Source organism: Apium graveolens, chromosome 8 (assembly GCF_009905375.1).
Source record: "Apium graveolens cultivar Ventura chromosome 8, ASM990537v1, whole genome shotgun sequence".
In the NCBI taxonomy this organism is placed as follows: Eukaryota; Viridiplantae; Streptophyta; class Magnoliopsida; order Apiales; family Apiaceae; genus Apium; species Apium graveolens.
In genome coordinates this window covers 251,399,718-251,420,802 of record NC_133654.1, presented here as the reverse complement: position 1 = coordinate 251,420,802, position 21,085 = coordinate 251,399,718, and the positions used below count along the sequence as shown (strand labels likewise).

The window sequence follows — 21,085 nt, the reverse complement described above, 5'->3', positions numbered from 1 at the left end:
GGTTTTGAGGCTTGGACCATCAATTGATGAGGTAAAGCCGATTTTGTGATGGGCTTGTCAAATGTCATTTTAAAGCAGTTTAAATTTTTTATGAGAAATTTTTGTACACATATGTATTTATATAAAAATCCTAAATTTATCGGAACTTATTTTTTAATTTGAAATTTGAATTTTGAATTTTGAAATAATGTTAAGAGATATTTATGTCTGTATCCTAAAAAATTAGTAATAATATTTTAAATGTATATTATAAAAAAAACTGCTTATATTTTTGAAATCTTATGTATTATGTACATATGTGGTGGCAATTTAATTAGAAGATCTCGGTAGAGAATTACATAACAAAATTATTCAAAATTATTATATATTTCAATTAAATTGAGTTCAAAATATTGGACTACATGACTTTAATAAGTATGAGTGAATAATGTTAAGAGATATTTATGTCTCTATCCTATAATAATAATAATAATATTTTAAATATATATTATAAAAAAATCACCGCTGATTATATTTTTAAAATCTTATGTATTATGTAATTAGAACTATATTATAGAGATCTTTATAGAATTACATAACAAAAGTTATTCAAAATTATTATATATTTGAATCAAATTGAGTTCTAAATATTAGACCACATGACTCTAAGTGCTCATATATATATATATAATAGATATAATTTTAGGTGTTGCACTTTTATTAATAGTCAAATGTAATTTTATATATTATATTTTTTAATATTAAAATATAATTATTATATAAGTTTAAATTTTAAATTTTATATTTTTTCAAATTATGATTAGATAATTATATCATAGTTTTCAGTATATTTTGTTTTCATGATATTTAGTTACAAATTTTAAATGTTAACTTCAGAATTTGAGATTGCAAAATTTTGTTTTTGTAATTTTCATAATATATAGTTACAGATTTTAAATGTTAAGTTCAAAATATGAATTTGCAAAAATTTGTTTAGTACAAAAATCATTGAAAATTAATAAAATAGTTCAAATTAATTTTGTAGTAGACTCAAAGTTATTCAAAATTATTATATAATAAAAATAATGGTTTTTGAATATTAAAATGTAAATATTATATATTAGTTCTAAATTTTATATTATCTGAAATAAAACTTGATTACTTACCTTTACTTTTTTAATTTATGAGATTATATAATATAAATAATGGTTTTTGTATATTAAAATACAAATATTATATATTAGCTCTAAATTTTTTATGTTATGAAATAAAATTTGATTAATTACCTTTACATTTTTAATTTAAACTGTTGATAATTTAATAGCATAAACTCAAATTTTATATGAGAGAATTTTTTAAATGTTAATTTCAAAATATGAAGTTGCAAAATGTTTTTTTGGTATAAAAATAGTTGAAAATAATAAAATAGTTTAAACTCCTTTAGTAGTAGATTAAAACATTTGCTGCACTTCTGATTGGCTGTAATTTTTTACCTTCTGATTGGCTACAAAAACTCAAATAATAAGTATCTGTTGCTACTGCTGTTTTACCAGTTTGGTTTAATAATAGATTAGCTGATTACTTGAAGTTAAACTACATTTACTGCTCTATATTTACTGCCTGTCTAACTTCTGATTGTCTACAGAAACTCAACTATTATTCTTCAAAACAGTACGTGGGTAATTATTCTTACTGTTTGATAAGAATTGTTCTTATCCTAATCACCCTATGCTTCAGATTATGAATGATTGAGACAACACACGAAACTCAAAGGAAATGACTTCTCTTTTTTGAGAAAAAAAAAGGAAATGACTTAATATTGTATAAGATATTTTAAGTTTTTAACTTGTGATAAAAAGTAAAAATACATAAAATGATATAAATGTTGCGCATAGAAGATTTGAACTTGGTGAAAAGTCTTGTGAGCAGGATAATTACCAACAAAATCTTTTAAACTGTACATGTAATCTTGAAGGAATCTTTATCACACATATAATTAATTGTACAGATCATTCAGTTTAAAACAAATAATTGTTTCCAATTCATAATCATCTCTATCAACCTTTGAACAGAAAATTTGTAATTGTCATGGAGTGGAAGAACTATGTTTTTTGGTCTGCAGTGATAAGTTTGATTTCGCTTGTTTGGCACTTGAGGAGGAAGAGTAGTTACAGACGTTCCAAGCTCCCTCCTGGTCCCAAGGGATGGCCAGTTTTTGGCAATCTTTTCGATCTTGGAAGCTTGCCACACAGGAGTCTAGAAGCACTGAGACAACAATATGGTCCGGTTGTGTGGTTAAAACTTGGTTTTGTCAACACCCTGGTGCTTCTTTCTGCTGGTGAAGCCGAGGAGTTTTTCAAAAACCACGATCTCTCCTTTCTTGACCGGTTCACTAATGACTCCATGAGGTCGCATGACTATGATAAGATCTCTATTGCTTTTGGCCCATGTAGCACCTACTGGAGAACCTTGAGGCGAGTTTGTACCTCTGAGCTATTTGCAAACAAGAGGATTAATGACACAATGTTGATCCGGCAAAAAAGTGTAGATGAACTGTTGTCATGGATTGATAATGAATTAGAAAAAGGTGCAAGTAGCGGAGTTGTGCTTAGACAGTTTGTGTTCCCAGCATTGTTTAACATGATTGGTAATCTCACACTGTCTCGGGACTTGGTGGATCCACAGTCAAAGATTTCCTCTGAATTCTGCACGGCTATGGATAGTGTCCACGAGTGTGTTGGCCGTCCCAATATATCTGATTTATTACCCTGGCTTAGAAAGCTTGACCTTCAAGGAATAAGAAGAAAGATGGATCGTAGTTTAGGAAAAGCCATAGAAATTATTTTAAAATTTGTGGAGGAGCGTGTGGAACAAAGGAAACAAAATCCGAATTTATCATCAGAGCAGAAGATGGACTTCTTGGACGTGTTGTTAAATTATAGGGGTACTGGAAAAGATGAACCAGTCACACTATCAGAGTACCAAGTCACAGTTTTCCTGATGGTAAGTTAAGGCAGAACTATCGTTTCAATAATAAAAGGTTTCTGCAAAACACTGCATTGTAATATGCCTAATATTGTTGCTGTCAACATTAACATCACACTGTGCTTACAAGGTTGTGATAACTGATAATAAAATGTGTGCAGGAAATGTTCTTTGCTGGAACAGACTCAACAAGCGGCACAACTGAGTGGGCGATGTGCGAGCTTTTACTAAATCCTGAAAAAATGAAGGAGGTGAACGCTGAGCTTGCTAGAGTCGTTGGAGCAAAGAAAAAACTGCAAGAGAGTGACATTGATAATCTTCCATACTTGCAAGCAATTGTGAATGAAACACTACGCCTACATCCTCCAGGTCCACTTTTAATTCCTAGGAAGGCGGTTAAAGATACAAATTTTATGGGATATAGTATTCCGAAGGATACACAGGTCATGGTTAATTGCTGGGCAATTGGAAGAGATGAAGATAGTTGGGACGATGCTTCATCATTCAAGCCAGAAAGATTCTTGGACTCGTACATTAATTACAAGGGTCAAAACTACGAGTTTTTACCATTTGGATCAGGCAGAAGGATGTGCCCAGGTCTTCCACTGGCACATCGAATAGTACCTTTAGTCCTAGGCTCCTTGCTTCACCATTTTGATTGGGAGCTATGTGATGGTGCGAAGAGCATAGATATGAGGGAGACAATGGGGGCAGGGGTAAAATTGCTAGACCCTCTGCAAGCAATTCCTAAACGAAAGACGATGTGATTATAATGAAAAGTTACCCTGGTCTAGTGTTTTTCCAAGTTGATTTGAGAGTTAAAATAAACACTTACCCTGTTGAAATGCTGGATCTGTATTTGGTGTACTTTGTTGCTTGATATAGGATGTTGTCTGTGTTACTATGTACTATCTGAGCATTAAAACATTGTGGTAAACCCCTTTACTATTTTTCTGCTATCTCAGTTTCACATCATCCTTCTTCACTCACAGTCACAGACTCACAGGTGACTTTGCACGGTTAACTAAGTTTAACATGCATTTGCACAAGGATTTTTAGCAAATGTTAGTCTAGATTAATTGAAAATTTGTGTTAATGGTTTACTTTAATTATATTTATTCGCATAAAAGCTCATTTTTTGGGCTTCTTTTAAAAGATAATGACAGAAGTGCATAAACTTAAAAGTACTAATGAGAATAATGGTCTGATAACAAGTCAACTTATAGCATGTTATAAAATGCATGCTTTGTTTCAACTTATAAATTACTTATCAGATAAACCGAGGACCCGATATAATAATAATTGTTATTATTAGCACACATTTTCATTAGAGTAGTGCTAGGTATCCCAAATATCTTCCCAAAAAAATTACCAAATGACGTGACTGGCACATGGCTGATTTTAATTTGTGGGCGTATATAAATGCACGTTGGGTCTCATATTATTATTAGAAAGGTTCCAAATATTCATATAACATATCAGATTTGAGGAATTTTTTGGTGTAAAAAATTGGGGTTTCTAGCATTTTTCTTTTCATTATTGATAAAATTGTGTAATTTAGTATATCTGTTCTGCCGGAAGCCGGAAAGCAGGGATTATTCACTCACTTGCTGCACCGCGTACCAGATTCTTGGGAATTCTTGGGTGCATGGGGATTCTCGGGGATTCTTCTCTCATCTTGAGAGAAAATAATACAGATACTTGAAAATTTAATCGGTTAACTATTCTCAAATGCATCAGTTGGATTATCAAGTAATAATAATATATATTTTAACGATAATATACTCATAATAAACTTAGTTCATTGTTTAGTTTAATTTGACTGGAACTCCTTAAAAATATATAAAAAATATATTTTTAATGTATTAGTGTTTGGCGAATCCCCTGCATCCGAATCCCCATATTTTTAGATTTTCCGAATTCCCGTATCCCACCACGCACCCCTGCACACGAACCGCACTCATGCTTCCTAGGCCGGAAGTGATCATTTCTTCACTAATCAAACAAACATTGAAACAGAATAGTTCATCGACTCAAACTCACAGATTCTCATTTTAACCAGGGTATATTTGGAACCAAAGAGCTGGCTACATTTATTTACTTAAGACACTCATGCCTGTAGTTTTTGGAATACAGGGTTGTGAAAGTTGTTTGTATTTTTGTTATTATTTTAGCTCATTACATCTGATTGTTAGTTAGACAGCAAGAGAGTGACACAAGTTGTTATAGATGATGAAGCTTTACTGTATGATTTAGGTGAGCTAATGGGGGAGCTAGGACTCTGAGAGACCAGGGTCTAAAATTTTGTAGAGATTTTGAAAGACTAGTCAGACTCGGAGGGGAACCCGAACTATATCATTTGGTCTGCATTCGGAAGTTTGATTTCACTTGTTTGGCGCTTGTGGAGGAGAATAGTTACATACGTTCCTAGCTGCCTCCTGGTCCTAGGGGATGGCCAGCTTTTGCCATTCTTTCCGATCTTGGAAACTTGCCACACAGGACCCTAGAAGCTTTAAAACAAGAAAATGGTCCTGTTGCAGGAAAAATGGTAAGCAGCAGCTAGGTCAAATATATGAGGTGGTTTGAAGTTTGAACATGACTACAACTCTACAAGAGATAGTGCAGAAGAAACACAAATGATTCACACATTCACAGCTGTAAAAATTCTGGAAGCAAGGAATTAAAACACATAAATGCGACACAAATAAATTAAAATGCATGGCAGCCGTACGTATGATCAGGTGACTACACATAGATGTGAGTTAAAACAGTATTCAACCCAAAGTAAAGTGCCAACAAATGGTTGTTGCAGTGGTTGAGTTCTTCTCCCCTTGGGGAAGGTCAAGATTTTGGGTCATGGTTCGTGCGTATGTAGTAATAAGGATAAAAATAAGGAAAAAAGAAGGCTGTCCAGGATACTATGCGTACCAGAAATTTATACGTTGAAGCTATTTGCTCTCTAAGTCTTTATTTGGTAGTCTTGTGATTATGTAATCAGTAATGTCAATATTGCTGTTGTTTGAAGCCTATAAATTGCACAAGGCTGTTGGTGTGAAGTTGAAAAACACTACATTCAGTCGAAAGGAAGCCCATTCACGTTTTAAACGGTACTAGTTGGTAACCCGTGCGAAACACCGGTCCGAAATTAAAAATAATAATATGATATTATTATTTGCATAAAACTGAAGTTCATAATCCGTGCAAAATACAGATCTAAATGTAATAGATAAAACGCGGTTAAAATATGTAATTAAAAAAATCAAAGTTAAGTGTAACTCTAAAATTTCACCGTATAATTCTAGTTATGCATGCTCCTAATTATTTACTTATACAAATCTGACATTTTAACTTTCTAATACGATTATTTGAAAGTAAACTAACGCTTGGATGTTCAGCAACAAACAAAAATTGAAGGAAAATAAAATTTACAGAGAGTAGAAGTTCATTTTTGTCGGTTGAGATTTTATTACATAAAATTTTAAAAATAGTTGTATAATTTTTTAGTGAGTACCAAGATTTGGGACCTAAACATGGTTTCGCTTATTAGTTTAGACTAGTTATCTTGCCGTGCTACGCATACGGGGTTTAGTTATATACGATCTATTTTTAAATTTTAAAGATATATATTCATGAAGTTGCGACATTGTGTGCCAACATTTTTATACCAATATCATCATGTGTAAACAATAACAACAAATCATTCGATAACGTCTCTTTCCTTTTTCTGTCTTTGACAAAGAAATTGTATATTATTGTCGTCAAATAGTACGAAGAGTTTTATTTTTTGTATATAGTTTAAGCACGTTTATAGTATAAATATTAACCACATAACGGAAAGCATAATAATCTAATTACTGGACAAACTACCTGTCATTAAAAATTATTGGTCCATTAATTTAAAAATTTGCAAAAACATGAATAACATCCAAAACTTTCAACTTCACCGCCGTGCAAAATGTTACTGTTTGCAAAACAGTAAACAACAATGGAAATAAAAATCAAACATAATTATTGAAGTTCTGAAATGGAAAAATGAAGCGATTATATGAATCTTGAGTCCGGTACCAAAACATTTTACTTTTCCCGCATATTGGAAATTGATATAATGTTAATGCAGTATGATTTAGTAAACAACTTTACGTATATTTTGTATGATAAATCACATCTAATAATGGGTAATTATACAATCTATCGATCTTTTTAACTCGTTTGCTAGTCGATCGAGCTGAACCTGGAGTGCCTGCACCATCTGATAGACTGGGAATACTTATATGCAATTTTGGTTATAGTATGAAAACATTTATAAATTCAAGAGCTAACAAATATCTTTAGGATATATAGTATTGTAGGTATATTATGAAATAAGCAGGAAATTTTTAAGATGTGAAACATGAAGGTCACATTTGTATAATTTGAAACTGAAGTCCCAGTATCAATGTCTTCAAGCACAGGAGAAGTGCTAACTGAACATTCATATGCATCCACAACATAATATACTGTGCTGCTAACTAATATGTTATCATCAGTGAGCTCAACTTTAACAGTAATTTCTCTTCCTGCAATTTGCTTCAATGGTGGAGGATATGATGCAGGATCCTACAAAGTTACAATCAGTAGACAACTTGATATAATCATAAAAACAGTAACATATGTTTCGGATAAAACAATTAATTGATACTAAAGGGATTAAAGTACTTTACATTGTATACTTCAGCCATCAGATTAGTTACTGTTTTACCCAACAGTCGTTTCACGACACGATCATATAAAACAAAATTAAAAGCTTCTGTGTCATCTTCAGCAAGAACAACGATCTTGAACCTGCAAATAAGATATATGAATTGTTGGTGATTTTTTAGGTGGTCAGTTATTTGTTCATATATACATTTAACTTTACAGATTTATATTGATAAGAATATAGACTGAATTTGTTTCTCGATAACCTCTTTTGTGGTACTGGATAATTCTTCTAGCATCTGGCACATCGATACTTTCCTTCGAACTTTATAACTTCTTCATAACAATCCCTCTTGTTGCAGCTACCATACCACCAGTTGTCACTTTCTTCAACGAATTTAACCTTTACTTTGCACATAAAACTCATCTACACATTCCATTAACATGTTTTCATTTATTACATTCACAAAAAATTCTACTTCGTATTTATGCATGCAGTATTAATCAAATACAGAATGTAACTTACACATTGATCTTAAATTTGCAGCATATAGATAAATAATACCTTCAGAAAATCAGTAGAAGTTTTCTCACTTAACTCCTTTAGTGTAACCGTTTCAATGACATACACCACCTCCTTAACATCTGTCGTAGTTGGAGAAGAAGTTGTCTTGTCAGAAGGTACATAACCTTCTTCGCGAAGCCTGATACAAATATGGATAAATAATTTTGAGCTCTTCAAAAAATAATTAACTAATCATCTAAGATATATAGATGAAATATAGTTGATGAAAATGAGTGTACCTCTGTCTCATAGCAAAAACAAAATCATGATCCAAATTGATGTATATCTTAGACCCGGGTAGTGTGCTAATCTGAACAGAACCTGTATATACATATGAAATGAAATCATGTTGAGTACATGTTAATAATCTCACACTTTAATACTTTAATATTGAATTTTATAGGACTTACTCTTCCAAATCTTAAGCTTTGTACTTGACGCTATAACAATTATAGGCTCCTCCTCACCATCTTTAAATCCTGCCTTAACCTCTCTAACACGTGCATCAGTAGTCACGACAAGATTACCCCATACAGTGACCTTATGAGAATCTCTGTATATGTAAGTTCAAGATTATTAAATAATACAAAAGCCATTTCTATAAAACAGAGTTTGATCAACAATAAATCTTAGCCAATGAGAAGTCCAATATAAACCTTCCGTCAGTAATCCTGAACTTGCAAATATCCTTCAGACCGTACATAGTTTTGATTTTCCATACATGCTCAAAATCCACTAAAACACCAATCACATCTACATACCAAGACCAATTATATATGTTGGATTAATAAGTGTATAAAATGAAATAATTTGAGAGACTAATATAAAAACTTAATTTGTAAGACTTATTGATACGTAAGTACTTGAAAAATAGTATAACATGTTGAATAATCGGGAGAATCAGGTTTCTCATATGCGTTTGCAAGAGCAAACAAATCGCTCAAATCAACAAATTCAAACTTGTGCCTGGCTATCATGAAATCGTCTTCAACTCTTTCAACATTAGTCGATGGCGAGAAGTTGATACGAAATTTAGAGCTCACTGGTCTGAGAGAGCCCAGAGCTTCTTTTGTGTAAAAATTCAAAAAAACAAAGACGCCACCTTCTACTATTTTGTGAGCATGATATTTTCAGTTATCAGCATAAACAAAAACATGAACATGACAGTCCTGATCATACAATAAAATAGACAACATCATGTTGTATAAATCAGTTAATATGAGTCTAATTAATTGGAAAATGTAAGAAAGTAAATTATAAATTTAGAGGCTTACAGCGTCATCCAGTAAAACTAAATTGTATCCTTTCATTGTTTCAGTCCCATTATCTGTGACAGAAACAGAAGGCCACATTCTGGTAACTCTAGCCTTTATCTTCCATGTGGTTCTAGAAGCGTCAATAAAAGAGAGTTAATCAAATATTGTGGATACTTATCTGTATCATAAGACAGAAACATTAAGTACAATAGCAAGATAGAAGAAAAGGACGGTGAGATGTGGTTATTTACCTGTATGAAGTCGATTTGTATGATGTAGAAACCGAATATGGTCTGCCAAGAAAGAAGAAGCAGTTTATAGAAGAAAGTGATGGTCGAAAAGGTAGGAGTAAATATCTCTAAGCAAAATATTAGGAGGAGTAATCAGTTTATGTTTGCTACAAATCATAATATATGACAGATAAATTGATTTATTGTAAAGATATTTTAATAATATACATTACATACCTATATCAATCTAGAAACATAAAATTAGGAGGAAAATTAATCATATGATCTCTGTATAAAATAAAAAGATATAACGTGTTTTACAAATATAAAAAGCAATAATATTAATACAATGCACTATTATATTACCAAAAATACTATTTAAATATTTAACTCACTTATACGTTATTAATTCCAAGCATGCATCCTGAATGGTTGTTAAAGAAAAACTTTTACATATGGATTTATTCGAACCGGATAATTAATTATAAGCATGTTTCATGAATGGTAGTTAATTAGTTATGTATTTTAGAGTTATAGAAAGGCAAACTTGTTGACAATAAAATTCTTTATTTATTTTAGATTCAAACGGCCATCTTGTAAATATTGGTTCGATCTCTATACTTGAAAAAAAGATTGTTTTGTCTCTAAAATTATTGTTGTACACCTACCAATTGGATATTTTCGCTTTATAATTCACCAACATTATTTTCGTGTTAATACAATTTTTTTATGGATATATATTTATCATTGCTGCTATATAGGATTTTCAATAATCGCACAAATATTGATATTTAAATGGGAGAAATATTAAAACTAATGACAAATCAAAGTTATGAGGACACAATAAACCATATGAAAAACATTGAAAGCTAACAATTACAATAAGTTCACGGATAGAATTTAATATTCGATCATAAAATTTCGAAGACCGGATGTCCTAACATTGAGCGACATTTCGGAATTAAATAATAAAACAGATGAAAAAGTGTCTTATTGATGAATAGAATAGTAAATTCCAGGAGCCATATCTTTCTTTAAGATATTTCATCATCAAGGTGTGTGGGCAGCAAGGTAAGCCATATCCTCCAACCTACACGATATTCTTAAATAATTCAGAAAAAATCATTGATAAAATATTTGAGTTGTCTTATTGTCTTGCTTAACTACATTAAGTATTGTTCAAAGTTTAATGTACCTCTGTCGCATGAGGAAAACTTGTGGATCATCAATGTTGATATAAATCTTGGTAGACGGCAGATTACCAATTACATATATATCTAAAATATTCCAAATCATAGTTAACTCATGAATAGAATAATGCATGTGAACTTTTCAAAATATTGAAAATAGGTATGAAATACAAAATGTACTTCGAAATACTGAAACTCTGGTTGATGCCAGTATAACAATAACAAGATTCTCCAGCTGAGTTTCATACAATGCTTCATAATGTTCAGAAAATGGAGAATAAAAGGATACACAGTGCCTATTCCTGTGAATTGTGTAAAGTTTAAGTCCTTATACATTGAATATACGCAAGTAAGACACACTGAATTAAATCACACTCACAGTCCGTCACTAATATTGAAGCGCATAAGATCCCTTGAACCATGTCGGGTCTGCACAGTCCTCATGGCTTCCAGATTCTCAACAACTCCAACGACATCTGTTAATTTAGACATTTAGCCATAAGTTCAATACATAATATACTAACAGTTGGTATTGCTAAATCTTATAAGTTACCTGTAGAGTACACAGGCTGGTTTTCAGGTCCATAAAAATAGAAAGAATCGCGAAGCTCGTTCAATGGTGTGATATGAAACTTATGCCTCGGGATGAAGAGATCATTGTTCAGGTCCAATACAACAGTGGTGGAGGCAGTAAAATGGATCATATCCTTCGAATGTACAGGCCTAAACAAACCAGTAGCCGGGGAAACATTCATGTTTCTGATGCAATAGATGGTGCCTGGAGTAATAATACCCGCAAAGAGATTCCAAAGCTCTAGAGCAACGACCGCGTGCATATAGTTATTCTGGAAATTGAATAACAGAGATAGGTAATGTATTTATATAAAACTAAATGCCACATTTAGAAGATATGATAGTTTATGCAATGTTGTAATGAATCATATTGTAACGAATCAATATGGCAGAGCTAGTAGTATTGTTCAAAATATACAGATTTGTTGTAACATACCTCACAATCTAACAAAATCATATTGTAACGAATCAAAATGCCAGAGCTAGTAGTATTGTTCCAAATCCTGGTGACACGAACTCTCAGGAACCAATCATTTCGAGTCTCATTCAAAGCAGACAAATGACTGTGCATCTCCATATCTGCAAAACGTTCAACAAATAATGAGTATAAAAGGCTACATAAGAAAGCACTAATGTGTTTATAATGGTTGTTCTTACTAGATGCAAAAAAATTATTGATCAATGGTAGTGAACCAGGTATGCGTGTTGTTTATTCTCATATAAATGATGTGATCGTGTCATATATAACTACCATCTTCCCACGTATCATGGTTCACAATTGATTGTTAGGATATTGATTGATCCTGTAATCATGCATTATTATGATTTATCTAAACAAATTAACAGCTAAACATTCCTTAACAAATAAACTGATAAGGGGAAATTAGATATCTTTGTATATATTTCAAAAAAAGTTGTTCCCAACACATTTTATCTTCCATTTCTCTATACCTTAAACCAAGTAATTAGGTACATTTGCATTGTTTGTCTTATAATATGCAAATCGTTATAAATATTTGATTGTGCTAATCATATGAAAATTAAGAAATTACCATATATGACCTCCATATGATTAGGTGATAAGAATGTAACCTGATTTTGTTAAAGTCTAAAATATATTGTTTAGGAGAGAGCTCTCTATATATATAATATATGACTTCATTAGACTTCTTGATAAAATCACTTTACACATTAAATATTAAATAAAAAAATAAATATTATTAAATGATTAATAAAATATATATTGGAAAAACATAATAAGGCATATTGTTTAAGATTATACTTTGAACCTAATCGAACAATTTTAAAATTATTATTTTACATGTCAACAAATACTTGATTATACAAATAACATGTTATATTTATAGTTGTGTTATAATAGTTGCATTTACATCGATTGCAGAGGATATGTAGCAGCAGAGACCATGTAGTTCCAAATTATTATAGCTATATTTTTACATTTATTTAATTTCTTGAAATATTATTTAATTTATACACATTAAAAATGTTTTATGATTTATCATATTATATATTTCACATTTCTATTATAATTTGTTATATATTTTGTTATCCAAAAATAATGAGATAACACTTATTTTATAGCCGAATATACTTTTTCCTTTTGATGTTTTACGATTAGTATTAGACATGAACGGAGCAATGGTAGAACGTGCGAACAAATAACTTCAGCTTTGACAGAAAGCCCAGAAAGCCGTTGATGCAAATTAACGATATGATTTATATTATAAGTTTCATTATGTGTCAATACATACCTTGTTCTGTTTATAGGATATCATATTGTCAGTTATTATTATTATAATATAATAGTTGCATTTATATCATGTAATATGGAGAAAACACAAAAAATGGATAGGATAAGAAGCAACGGACATCATCTCGTTTATGGTTATTATTATGGATCTTAGTTAATTTTTTTTATTTTAATTTTTTGAGACAATAGTAATATCATATTGTCTGTTGGGATATAATAGTTACATTTAAACTGCTTAAAGGTAGAAAACACAAAAAATGGAGAGGATAAATAGCAGCAGCTACCATATCTATTAACTTTTTATTAATTTAATTTCTTCAAATATTAATAAATATAATAAGATTTAGAATTGTGTTGTACATCATTTTATCAAATTTTAATTGTTTTATAAATATAGATGTGGCTTAAATGTGACTTGTGTTATAGACATGGGTATTAATGAAATATTTGACAGTAAAGAATTTAAGATTACGTTATTTTCTACAATTTAATTAGTTCTCTCATTTTCCATCTGATATATTTCAATTACTCCATTATTAAACATCTTACTACTCATCATATTTTACAATTAGTATTCGACATGAAAAGAGTAATGGTAGAACATACGCTGAACATATTGGATAAGTATTATTGTGACAGAAAACCGCTCATGTCAATAAATGCCCGTTTCTGCAAATAACATATCAAATTGCCAGTTGTAATATAATAGTTGAATTTCAATCGTAATCTATGGAGAAAACACACAAAATGGCTACGAACCAACAACAGACAACAATCAGAATAATGATTATTATGGACTCCAATAAATTAAATTAAATTTATTTAATTTTAATATATTAATTTAAATTTTTGAGACATTAATAATATCATATTGTCAATTTTATTATAATAGTTGCATTTACATTGTACAATCATGTAGAAAAAGTGAAGGTTGGAGATGATACAAATAAGCAGACACCTAACTCTTTCTGAATTTTTTATTTATTTTATTTTATTTCAGGTAATTTTTTAATCATAGAAAGTTTTTAAGCATTTTTGTTCTATTAAGTTATAGTTCAACACTTGATGTTCATTTGAGTGGATAATGATAAAAAAAATATTACGTTCTACCGCGGTTATATAACGTATCCGTATAATCTGATTGTAATGTATATTTCTTGAAATTATAATATCAGTAAAATCCATTAATGACACAGGTTTTACGTTAGTTTAGTAAATTATCTTATATATAAAAATATAGGATATTCATAATATATTCTCATTATATATTAACTAATAAAGTGTTATTTAAAAATATAAAAAATAATTAAAATAATCTCACATATTAATTTAATTGTATTGTATTCTACTTGATACTTCTCCTTTTGGTTCATTTTGGTTGATAATGATGAAAATATTACGATCCTTAGAATATTAATTTAACCTATATATTTTAAAATTATAATATCAGTAAAATCCATTAATGACAAAAATTTTATGTTAGTTGAGAAAACTATATTTACATTTATTTTTAAAATATCTTACATGTTTTATATTTGTTTTTAAACTACCTTACATATTTATATTTATATTTACTTTTAAAATATCTTACATATTTATATCCCAAAACATTGGGACACAAAACAGTTGCATGTAGATCTAGGAGAAAACGACCGGAAAAGAGGGAAAATAGCGGCTAAGTGAACAAATTTCACTTCGATTAATCAGGTTTACGTTTCTTCAAGGTTTATCTTTCAATTAACACTCAAATTTGTCACTAACTAAGTTTGATTTAACTTCATCTGGTTCGGTAATATCAATAAGTTCGTATAATTGCTCAATGTGTTGTATTGACCCATGAATATTGTTAATTGGTATTGACAATAGGATTGAAGTTGTGAGTATTGTATGCACGGGCTAGATTATCACTGAAAAATAGTGAGTATTGTGAGTATTGTGAGTATTGTTTGTATACACTCTGTTATGTATGTTTGTAGATTTTGTATGTTCTACATCTTTATATATTTTGTGTATGTTTAAGTTCTTATGTATGTTGTAGAATTTGTATACTAGTGTTTGTACTTGTGATATGTATTAAGACGATTACAGTTAATTATTGGAACAAACTCTTATGAGAGAGCAGTAGACAAATGTACAAACTGGTGAACAGTTTGGGATTAGATTCATATAATGTTTAATCAGTTAATAATCTAATATATTACTTAATATGTATATGACAGATACCCGTGAACAAATGGAAGCACGACGAACAAACATAAAGTTACTGGAAGATTCAAGCATTGTTAGTAAAACTATTATTTCCATTCTTTAACAGTCCTTTTATGTATATATATATAGTTTAACCTCATTTAACCGTAAGATCGGTTTTAAAAATCAACTTGAATTTTTTATTCTATAATTTATGTTTTACATTATAGCTCAAGTATTATAGCAAGGACTATCCTTCATTCCTTGTTTTTCTGCCTGGATTTAGAGAGGACAGAGAGGTTGATTCTGTGGTGAGATTTCTTTTAATGCTTATTATGTTCGAAACATATTAAGTATTTGATACATATGCCATATTAAATTATAAAATTTTTTAATCCTATCGCAGAGGCTACCAGAAAGTTTCATTACGGCTGTTCGGTCAAAGATACCGGGAACTGTTGTAATACAAATAGCCATTGGACATGAGTCACATGTTCGATTTAGGAAAACAGAACAATCTCTTTGTCATATGTCAGAATTTAATAGGGATTGTCGTGGTTTGTTTGGATCAATAATGATTTTCTCTTATAATGGAAATGGAAAGTTCTTTGCAAGTTTTTTGAAAGATGACTTAAGTGAGGTGATTTATTTCCTGAATCAAACTATACCACGTGGCATGTTTTATGATCAAGGTGACTTTCTCATTCTCAATTCCAAAACTCAATCATATTTGTACCTTCTTTATTATAGTAGTATACTTTTCAACCTGTAATTTGAATTAAATTGTAATTTCAGATCTCACAAATGGGTTTAGGTGGAAGATACTTGTGTTTCTCAACAGTGAGGAAATTAAATTTGGAGAAATAATAAGTAACTGAAAACCAATGTTTTCTATGTTGTTTTTGTCAGCAGGTGTTCATGTAACTAAAATTTACTTATTTCATATAATTTTTAAAATTTTAAATATTAATTTTAGTGTAAAGCTACCATAATATTTGTTTGTTGGATTATATTGCCTAGGTGGTATAATGCGCTTTAACCTTTTTGTGTTTTTCAGCCAATTCCGGGACGATTCTGGAGACATTTTGGAAAAGTGCTTCCACCTAATATATCATTTTTTCTGATAAATGGAGATCAGTATGACATAACCTGTTTCCCAAATATTCGGAAGATATATGGCATAACGGATCTTATGGCTGACTATGGTTTAACTGAGTCTGATAAAATCCTACTTACTTGCTTTGGCAATGGGAACTTTTTAATCATGGTATTTAACAGTTCAGACGTCGAAGTTATGCCGATGGACAACCGTTCAAGTGATACAGGTCATTGTGCTCTTTTTAAATTCTTAATTTGCATTATGCAGCGAATCTATCTATTTTCATCTATCAATTTGCTTAATTATTTTTTTACATATAATAAATATGACCATTGTTTACTTAAATTGATTAATCAATGTTTATTTGAATGTGACAGAAATGGAAAATGATATCGAACCTGAGGAACCAGAGAACGATGAGCTTGATCTGGAGGCTGGCGTGGAGCACATTACAGCAGGCAGGACTAAACATTGATTCTATCAATTATACATCTGTGATGAGCCAATCCAATGTGGACAACACAACTCATGGACCGGTACGTGAAATGTATAAATCTGTTAATAATATAGTTCGCTGTAACATTATAGTGTTTGTATTATTCTAATATTCTGTAAATAACAATTATAGTTCGCTGTTGATATTGTGTTGGATTAATCAGTTTCATAAAAACTCTTTTTCTGTAGTTTATCCCAAAACATAGCAGTCCACGAAATTGGTCTTTTGAAGTTGGCGACAGAGTTGTCCTGAGGACTCCAGACGGTGAATGGAGCGTTGCGATTGTGATATCCGGCAGAACTTTTAGGATGTCAGGAGGATGGAACCAGTTTGCAAGAGATAACCATGTATCTTTGAATGAAACTCTGGTTTTCACCCTTTTGGAAGAAGATGATGTCGTATTTCATGTTAGCTTTCCCGGTAGAAATTAAGTAACCAGCTATCTCTTAAGCTGATTGAACTTGCTTTTGTCATGTATGATATTTCGAAAAGACATTGTAAAGGTTTCTATTACTCTGGTATTTCATAATTTACCATAAACTATGTTCTAATTCCATCAAGTATTTCAAAGTATATTGCTAAGTGCGAGTATTATACTCCGTTTATTTGTCATTTTATGAATGTTGTATCCATTTTTAAGCATTGTCAATTGAAATTATGTTACATTCGATTGCTTTGTTTAATTTTGATTAGTGTATGGAGGCAGCTCAAAATGGATTATTTTCTTCTATTAAATGTATAATAGACTAACAAATATTGTTTAATGATTCATAGAAAGATACATAAATATTGATCAACACTATGTAAAAAGTGGAAATATTATGTTCAAATCTTTGTAAAAATACTTTACATATGGAAGATCAAATATGGATTTCATATTACTATAAATTAGGCTTTAAATAAGGCAATAATGAATAACTGCAAGATTAGGAAAGTAAGTGATACATATCCACCCTATAAATTAGCAAGATATTCTTTAACAGAAGTTGTTATTAGAGATAAATACAAATTGTGCAGTCACCGATTTTGATTATCTTTGCTCGGCAAATTATAGAAAACTTCTTCAAAAATTACATTAGCCGTTACATTTGTATATCCTCCACTATCACTGTCAATCAGAATATGTAAGCCCGAAGGAGAAGTAACTCTCGATACAGCAACATAAAGTTGTCCATGTGTAAATACGGATCTCGGCAAATAAAGTCCAACCTAGTGAAGTGACTGTCCGTGACTCTTATTAATCGTCATAGCATAACACAACTGGACTGGAAATTGAACTCTTTTGAACTCAAATAGCCATTGAGTATCTGAAGGTTCCATTTCTATCCGTGGAATAATGTGAGTTGTTCCAACTTGAGAACCAATAAGTATATCACATACTATACTATTGGGCAAACACCTTTTGACAATCATTCTTGTCCCATTACAAAGTCCCATGATCTGATTGAGGTTTCTCATGAGCATAATCACGCATCCTTCTTTAATTTTCAAATGATGTTTTGGAAGGCAAGGCATATTAATGGAATTCAAGTATTTAATTGGAAAAGCAAAACCAAAATCATTGTTATCACCTTCACTGTCTACCAAAGAATCTTGACTAAAATAAGAGTGCTCCTTTCCTGGAACCTGATCAAGAATGTATGAATTTATATCACCCACAATGGAATTCGTTGGAGTAAGAATTGATCTTTCCCTCAAATAGTCAGCATTCTTTATGTTCTTTGCAAGATCGGGATAAACTACGTCAACAACAACCTTTAGTGGGTTCTCTCTTGCTCTAATCAGAAATTTATCCGGAATCACTACTTCCGGATCACTGATTATATCATCTGGATGAACATTGGGAAGAGTACCATTACCAACATAAAGTACCCACCTGCTAAATTCTGCGATTTCATATTTTTCTTGTTCTGTTTTCCCATAGGAAAGGCGCATATTTTTTTCTAGTAAGAATACCCGACAATGATCCCATATCTTTGAACTATTTAAAGAAGCACTCACAACTTGTGCTCTTGAAGCTTTTGGTATCACAGGGAGGATTTGTCGAAAGTCTCCTCCAAAAACAATAGTTATACCGCCAAATGGTAGGCTGGCTCTTTCAGGATCCACTGATGTCATAATATCTCGTAAACTGCGATCAACACTTTCGGCAACATGTCGGTGCTGTATGGGAGCTTCATCCCATATAATCAAATTGGTATGTTTCAATTATTAACCAAGTTCAGTACCATGCTTGATTCCGGCAACCGAGTACTCATCAAATTTCAACGGAATGTGAAATCTTGAATGAGCTGTTCTTCCCCCGGGAAGCAGCGTAGCTGCGATGCCGGAAGAGGCAACAGGAAGAACTACTTTTCCAACACTACGTAGTTTACAACAAAGAGTATTCCACAGGAAAGTTTTTCCACATCCTCCACTGTCGTATACAAAAAAATACCTCCTTTGCCATTTTCAACGCTGTCAATAATAGAAGCGTAGACATGGAGCTTCTCTTTATTAAGTGATTTATAAAGTTTGTCATGTTCATCATGCTCGTGTTCCTTGTTGTAACAAAGTTCATCAGACAGTAATCTTTTATCGAGTCCATGCATAAAGCTGTCATTAGGAAAAGGCATCGAGTTGTAATCTTTAAGACTTTTGCCAACATCATTAAAGAGTTTTTCAATTTCTGCAATATATTTATAAATCAGAATTAATGAAAATATTAATAGGTTAAATGTATCGTATAACTTTAAAGATTAATTTTGTTGAATTATAACCAATTTAGAAGATACCTGCCAAACAAAAATTCTGAATGTCTGATTGATTAAGATGCATTTCATTGTTATTGGTTATCCGTCTTCTGATCAACAGAATATCCTCAGACATGGATTCCCAATGTTTCTTCCATAGTTTTAAAGGGTCAGCAACCTGATTGTTTGATAATATATGCACAAATAACTACCTGAGTTGACGTGGCATTGCATGAACTGCATTTTCTGATATAGCAACATCCCACTGTCTATCGTCCTTTAGAAGTCCAAGTGCGTCACACGCTTCTTGAAACGAATTATGAACAAATCCATTAACATTCATGTGATATTGGTATGATGTGGCACCTTTGATGTGCATGAGTAACATCCTTAAAAAAATGTTTCACCGGAATGCGAGCGAACGTCTGATAATCGACCAAATACCTGACCACATTCCCGTGCCTTCCATTTACATAAGTCTGCCTTCCAAGTAAAATATGTTGGAAATTCTTCATAAGTGTATTGTCTTGCCTCTGGGAAACTTTTATTTGTTTCAAACCAGCCTTCAAGTTTGGTAAACCGAATTTTGGCTCTTTCAGCAACATCTCCAAGATCATCGTGTGGCTTAAACGAAACACATTTCTCATCTTCCATGTGTACAGGTAGGCGCTCAACAGAAGGGAAACGATGGTGTATGTCAAAACCTAGCAATCTCCAAGCTGCTTCCGACGCACATATATAACGACCATCAAGGAAATTTTTGATCTCATCCATTGACTTTGCTTTGGTAGTCATTTCATCTGGTGTATCTTTTTTATTTTTCTTTCTAAGAAGTATTGTGGCAGTATCATGACCTTTCAAGCAGTATTTAAAAAGATATTTCAAAGATCGCGAGGAGTTACAGACCTCGAGATTTATATGACAATGAAAGCGCAACAATAAATCTCTATTGTATGGTACAACATACTGGTTGTCAAGAAGAAATCCTTTCTTTAAAACACTTGCTTCAGTCCGCCTTCTACGATACACAGGAAATCCACAATCATCGAAGAAAGTGTTTGCGTTATACCTTTAAGCAGAGAAAAAAGAATAAATTAAGCGATGCTTGTTTCCGCGTATATGATAAATTACAGTATTCAATTAAAATTTAAAATCCTTGCTTGGATTCCTATATTTTTAACATACACTTACTTTTTAGGAAAATGACGTCCACACTTTCCTTTCACCATACACGGAGAATTAGAAAAATCTTTACCACATGGTCCATGTATCATATGCGCTTTAACTACGTTATAGCCGATAGGATCCATATTTTTGTCTGGTATTTCGGCAGATATCAACTGAT

General features: G+C 31.4%; 5 protein-coding genes across 5 annotated transcripts; 1 reads left to right on the top strand and 4 right to left on the bottom strand.

Moving 5' to 3' along the window:
• The first annotated feature begins 2,067 nt into the window (after nucleotides 1–2,067).
• LOC141678866 (cytochrome P450 76A2-like) lies at nucleotides 2,068–3,876 on the top strand. Its single transcript, XM_074485281.1, has 2 exons — nucleotides 2,068–2,982; nucleotides 3,126–3,876. Exons 1-2 carry the CDS (start codon nucleotides 2,068–2,070, stop codon nucleotides 3,729–3,731), a joined length of 1,521 nt encoding a protein of 506 aa, XP_074341382.1. The 3' UTR covers nucleotides 3,732–3,876.
• A 953-nt stretch (nucleotides 3,877–4,829) lies between these two features.
• LOC141680636 (uncharacterized) lies at nucleotides 4,830–9,183 on the bottom strand. The gene is made up of 9 exons (XM_074486810.1): nucleotides 9,087–9,183; nucleotides 8,863–8,959; nucleotides 8,617–8,759; nucleotides 8,446–8,527; nucleotides 8,207–8,345; nucleotides 7,956–8,068; nucleotides 7,674–7,785; nucleotides 7,355–7,560; nucleotides 4,830–4,959 (listed from the first exon to the last, which is right to left on the bottom strand). The coding sequence occupies exons 1-9, from the start codon at nucleotides 9,181–9,183 to the stop codon at nucleotides 4,830–4,832; spliced, it is 1,119 nt and encodes a 372-aa protein (XP_074342911.1).
• A 153-nt stretch (nucleotides 9,184–9,336) lies between these two features.
• LOC141680635 (replication protein A 70 kDa DNA-binding subunit A-like) lies at nucleotides 9,337–12,032 on the bottom strand. Its single transcript, XM_074486809.1, has 7 exons — nucleotides 11,892–12,032; nucleotides 11,436–11,727; nucleotides 11,262–11,358; nucleotides 11,063–11,184; nucleotides 10,888–10,969; nucleotides 9,481–9,592; nucleotides 9,337–9,375 (listed from the first exon to the last, which is right to left on the bottom strand). The coding sequence occupies exons 1-7, from the start codon at nucleotides 12,030–12,032 to the stop codon at nucleotides 9,337–9,339; spliced, it is 885 nt and encodes a 294-aa protein (XP_074342910.1).
• A 6,185-nt stretch (nucleotides 12,033–18,217) lies between these two features.
• Nucleotides 18,218–20,083, bottom strand: LOC141680634 (uncharacterized). The gene is made up of 5 exons (XM_074486808.1): nucleotides 19,953–20,083; nucleotides 19,783–19,850; nucleotides 19,446–19,676; nucleotides 19,237–19,356; nucleotides 18,218–19,182 (listed from the first exon to the last, which is right to left on the bottom strand). Exons 1-5 carry the CDS (start codon nucleotides 20,081–20,083, stop codon nucleotides 18,218–18,220), a joined length of 1,515 nt encoding a protein of 504 aa, XP_074342909.1.
• A 47-nt stretch (nucleotides 20,084–20,130) lies between these two features.
• Nucleotides 20,131–21,050, bottom strand: LOC141680633 (uncharacterized). The gene is made up of 2 exons (XM_074486807.1): nucleotides 20,932–21,050; nucleotides 20,131–20,809 (listed from the first exon to the last, which is right to left on the bottom strand). The coding sequence occupies exons 1-2, from the start codon at nucleotides 21,048–21,050 to the stop codon at nucleotides 20,131–20,133; spliced, it is 798 nt and encodes a 265-aa protein (XP_074342908.1).
• Nucleotides 21,051–21,085: the final 35 nt, after the last annotated feature.

Excerpts from the sequence above, each read along its gene's own strand:
- LOC141678866 (XM_074485281.1), top strand. The coding sequence starts at position 2,068 with ATGGAGTGGAAGAACTATGTTTTTTGGTCTGCAGTGATAAGTTTGATT. Across the intron at positions 2,983-3,125 it reads AAGTCACAGTTTTCCTGATG|GAAATGTTCTTTGCTGGAAC; the intron begins GTAAGTTAAGGC and ends AAATGTGTGCAG.
- LOC141680636 (XM_074486810.1), bottom strand. The coding sequence starts at position 9,183 with ATGATAGCCAGGCACAAGTTTGAATTTGTTGATTTGAGCGATTTGTTT. Across the intron at positions 7,786-7,955 it reads GTTATAAAGTTCGAAGGAAA|GTTCAAGATCGTTGTTCTTG; the intron begins GTATCGATGTGC and ends TCTTATTTGCAG. Across the intron at positions 7,561-7,673 it reads TAACTAATCTGATGGCTGAA|GATCCTGCATCATATCCTCC; the intron begins GTATACAATGTA and ends GTAACTTTGTAG.
- LOC141680635 (XM_074486809.1), bottom strand. The coding sequence starts at position 12,032 with ATGGAGATGCACAGTCATTTGTCTGCTTTGAATGAGACTCGAAATGAT. Across the intron at positions 10,970-11,062 it reads CAGAGTTTCAGTATTTCGAA|ATATATATGTAATTGGTAAT; the intron begins GTACATTTTGTA and ends GGAATATTTTAG. Across the intron at positions 9,593-10,887 it reads GTTTTCCTCATGCGACAGAG|AACCACATGGAAGATAAAGG; the intron begins GTACATTAAACT and ends TGACGCTTCTAG.
- LOC141680634 (XM_074486808.1), bottom strand. The coding sequence starts at position 20,083 with ATGAATGTTAATGGATTTGTTCATAATTCGTTTCAAGAAGCGTGTGAC. Across the intron at positions 19,851-19,952 it reads GCAATGCCACGTCAACTCAG|AAGACGGATAACCAATAACA; the intron begins GTAGTTATTTGT and ends TCTGTTGATCAG. Across the intron at positions 19,183-19,236 it reads GGTTGCCGGAATCAAGCATG|CTCCCATACAGCACCGACAT; the intron begins GTACTGAACTTG and ends TATGGGATGAAG.
- LOC141680633 (XM_074486807.1), bottom strand. The coding sequence starts at position 21,050 with ATGGATCCTATCGGCTATAACGTAGTTAAAGCGCATATGATACATGGA. Across the intron at positions 20,810-20,931 it reads GGACGTCATTTTCCTAAAAA|GTATAACGCAAACACTTTCT; the intron begins GTAAGTGTATGT and ends CTCTGCTTAAAG.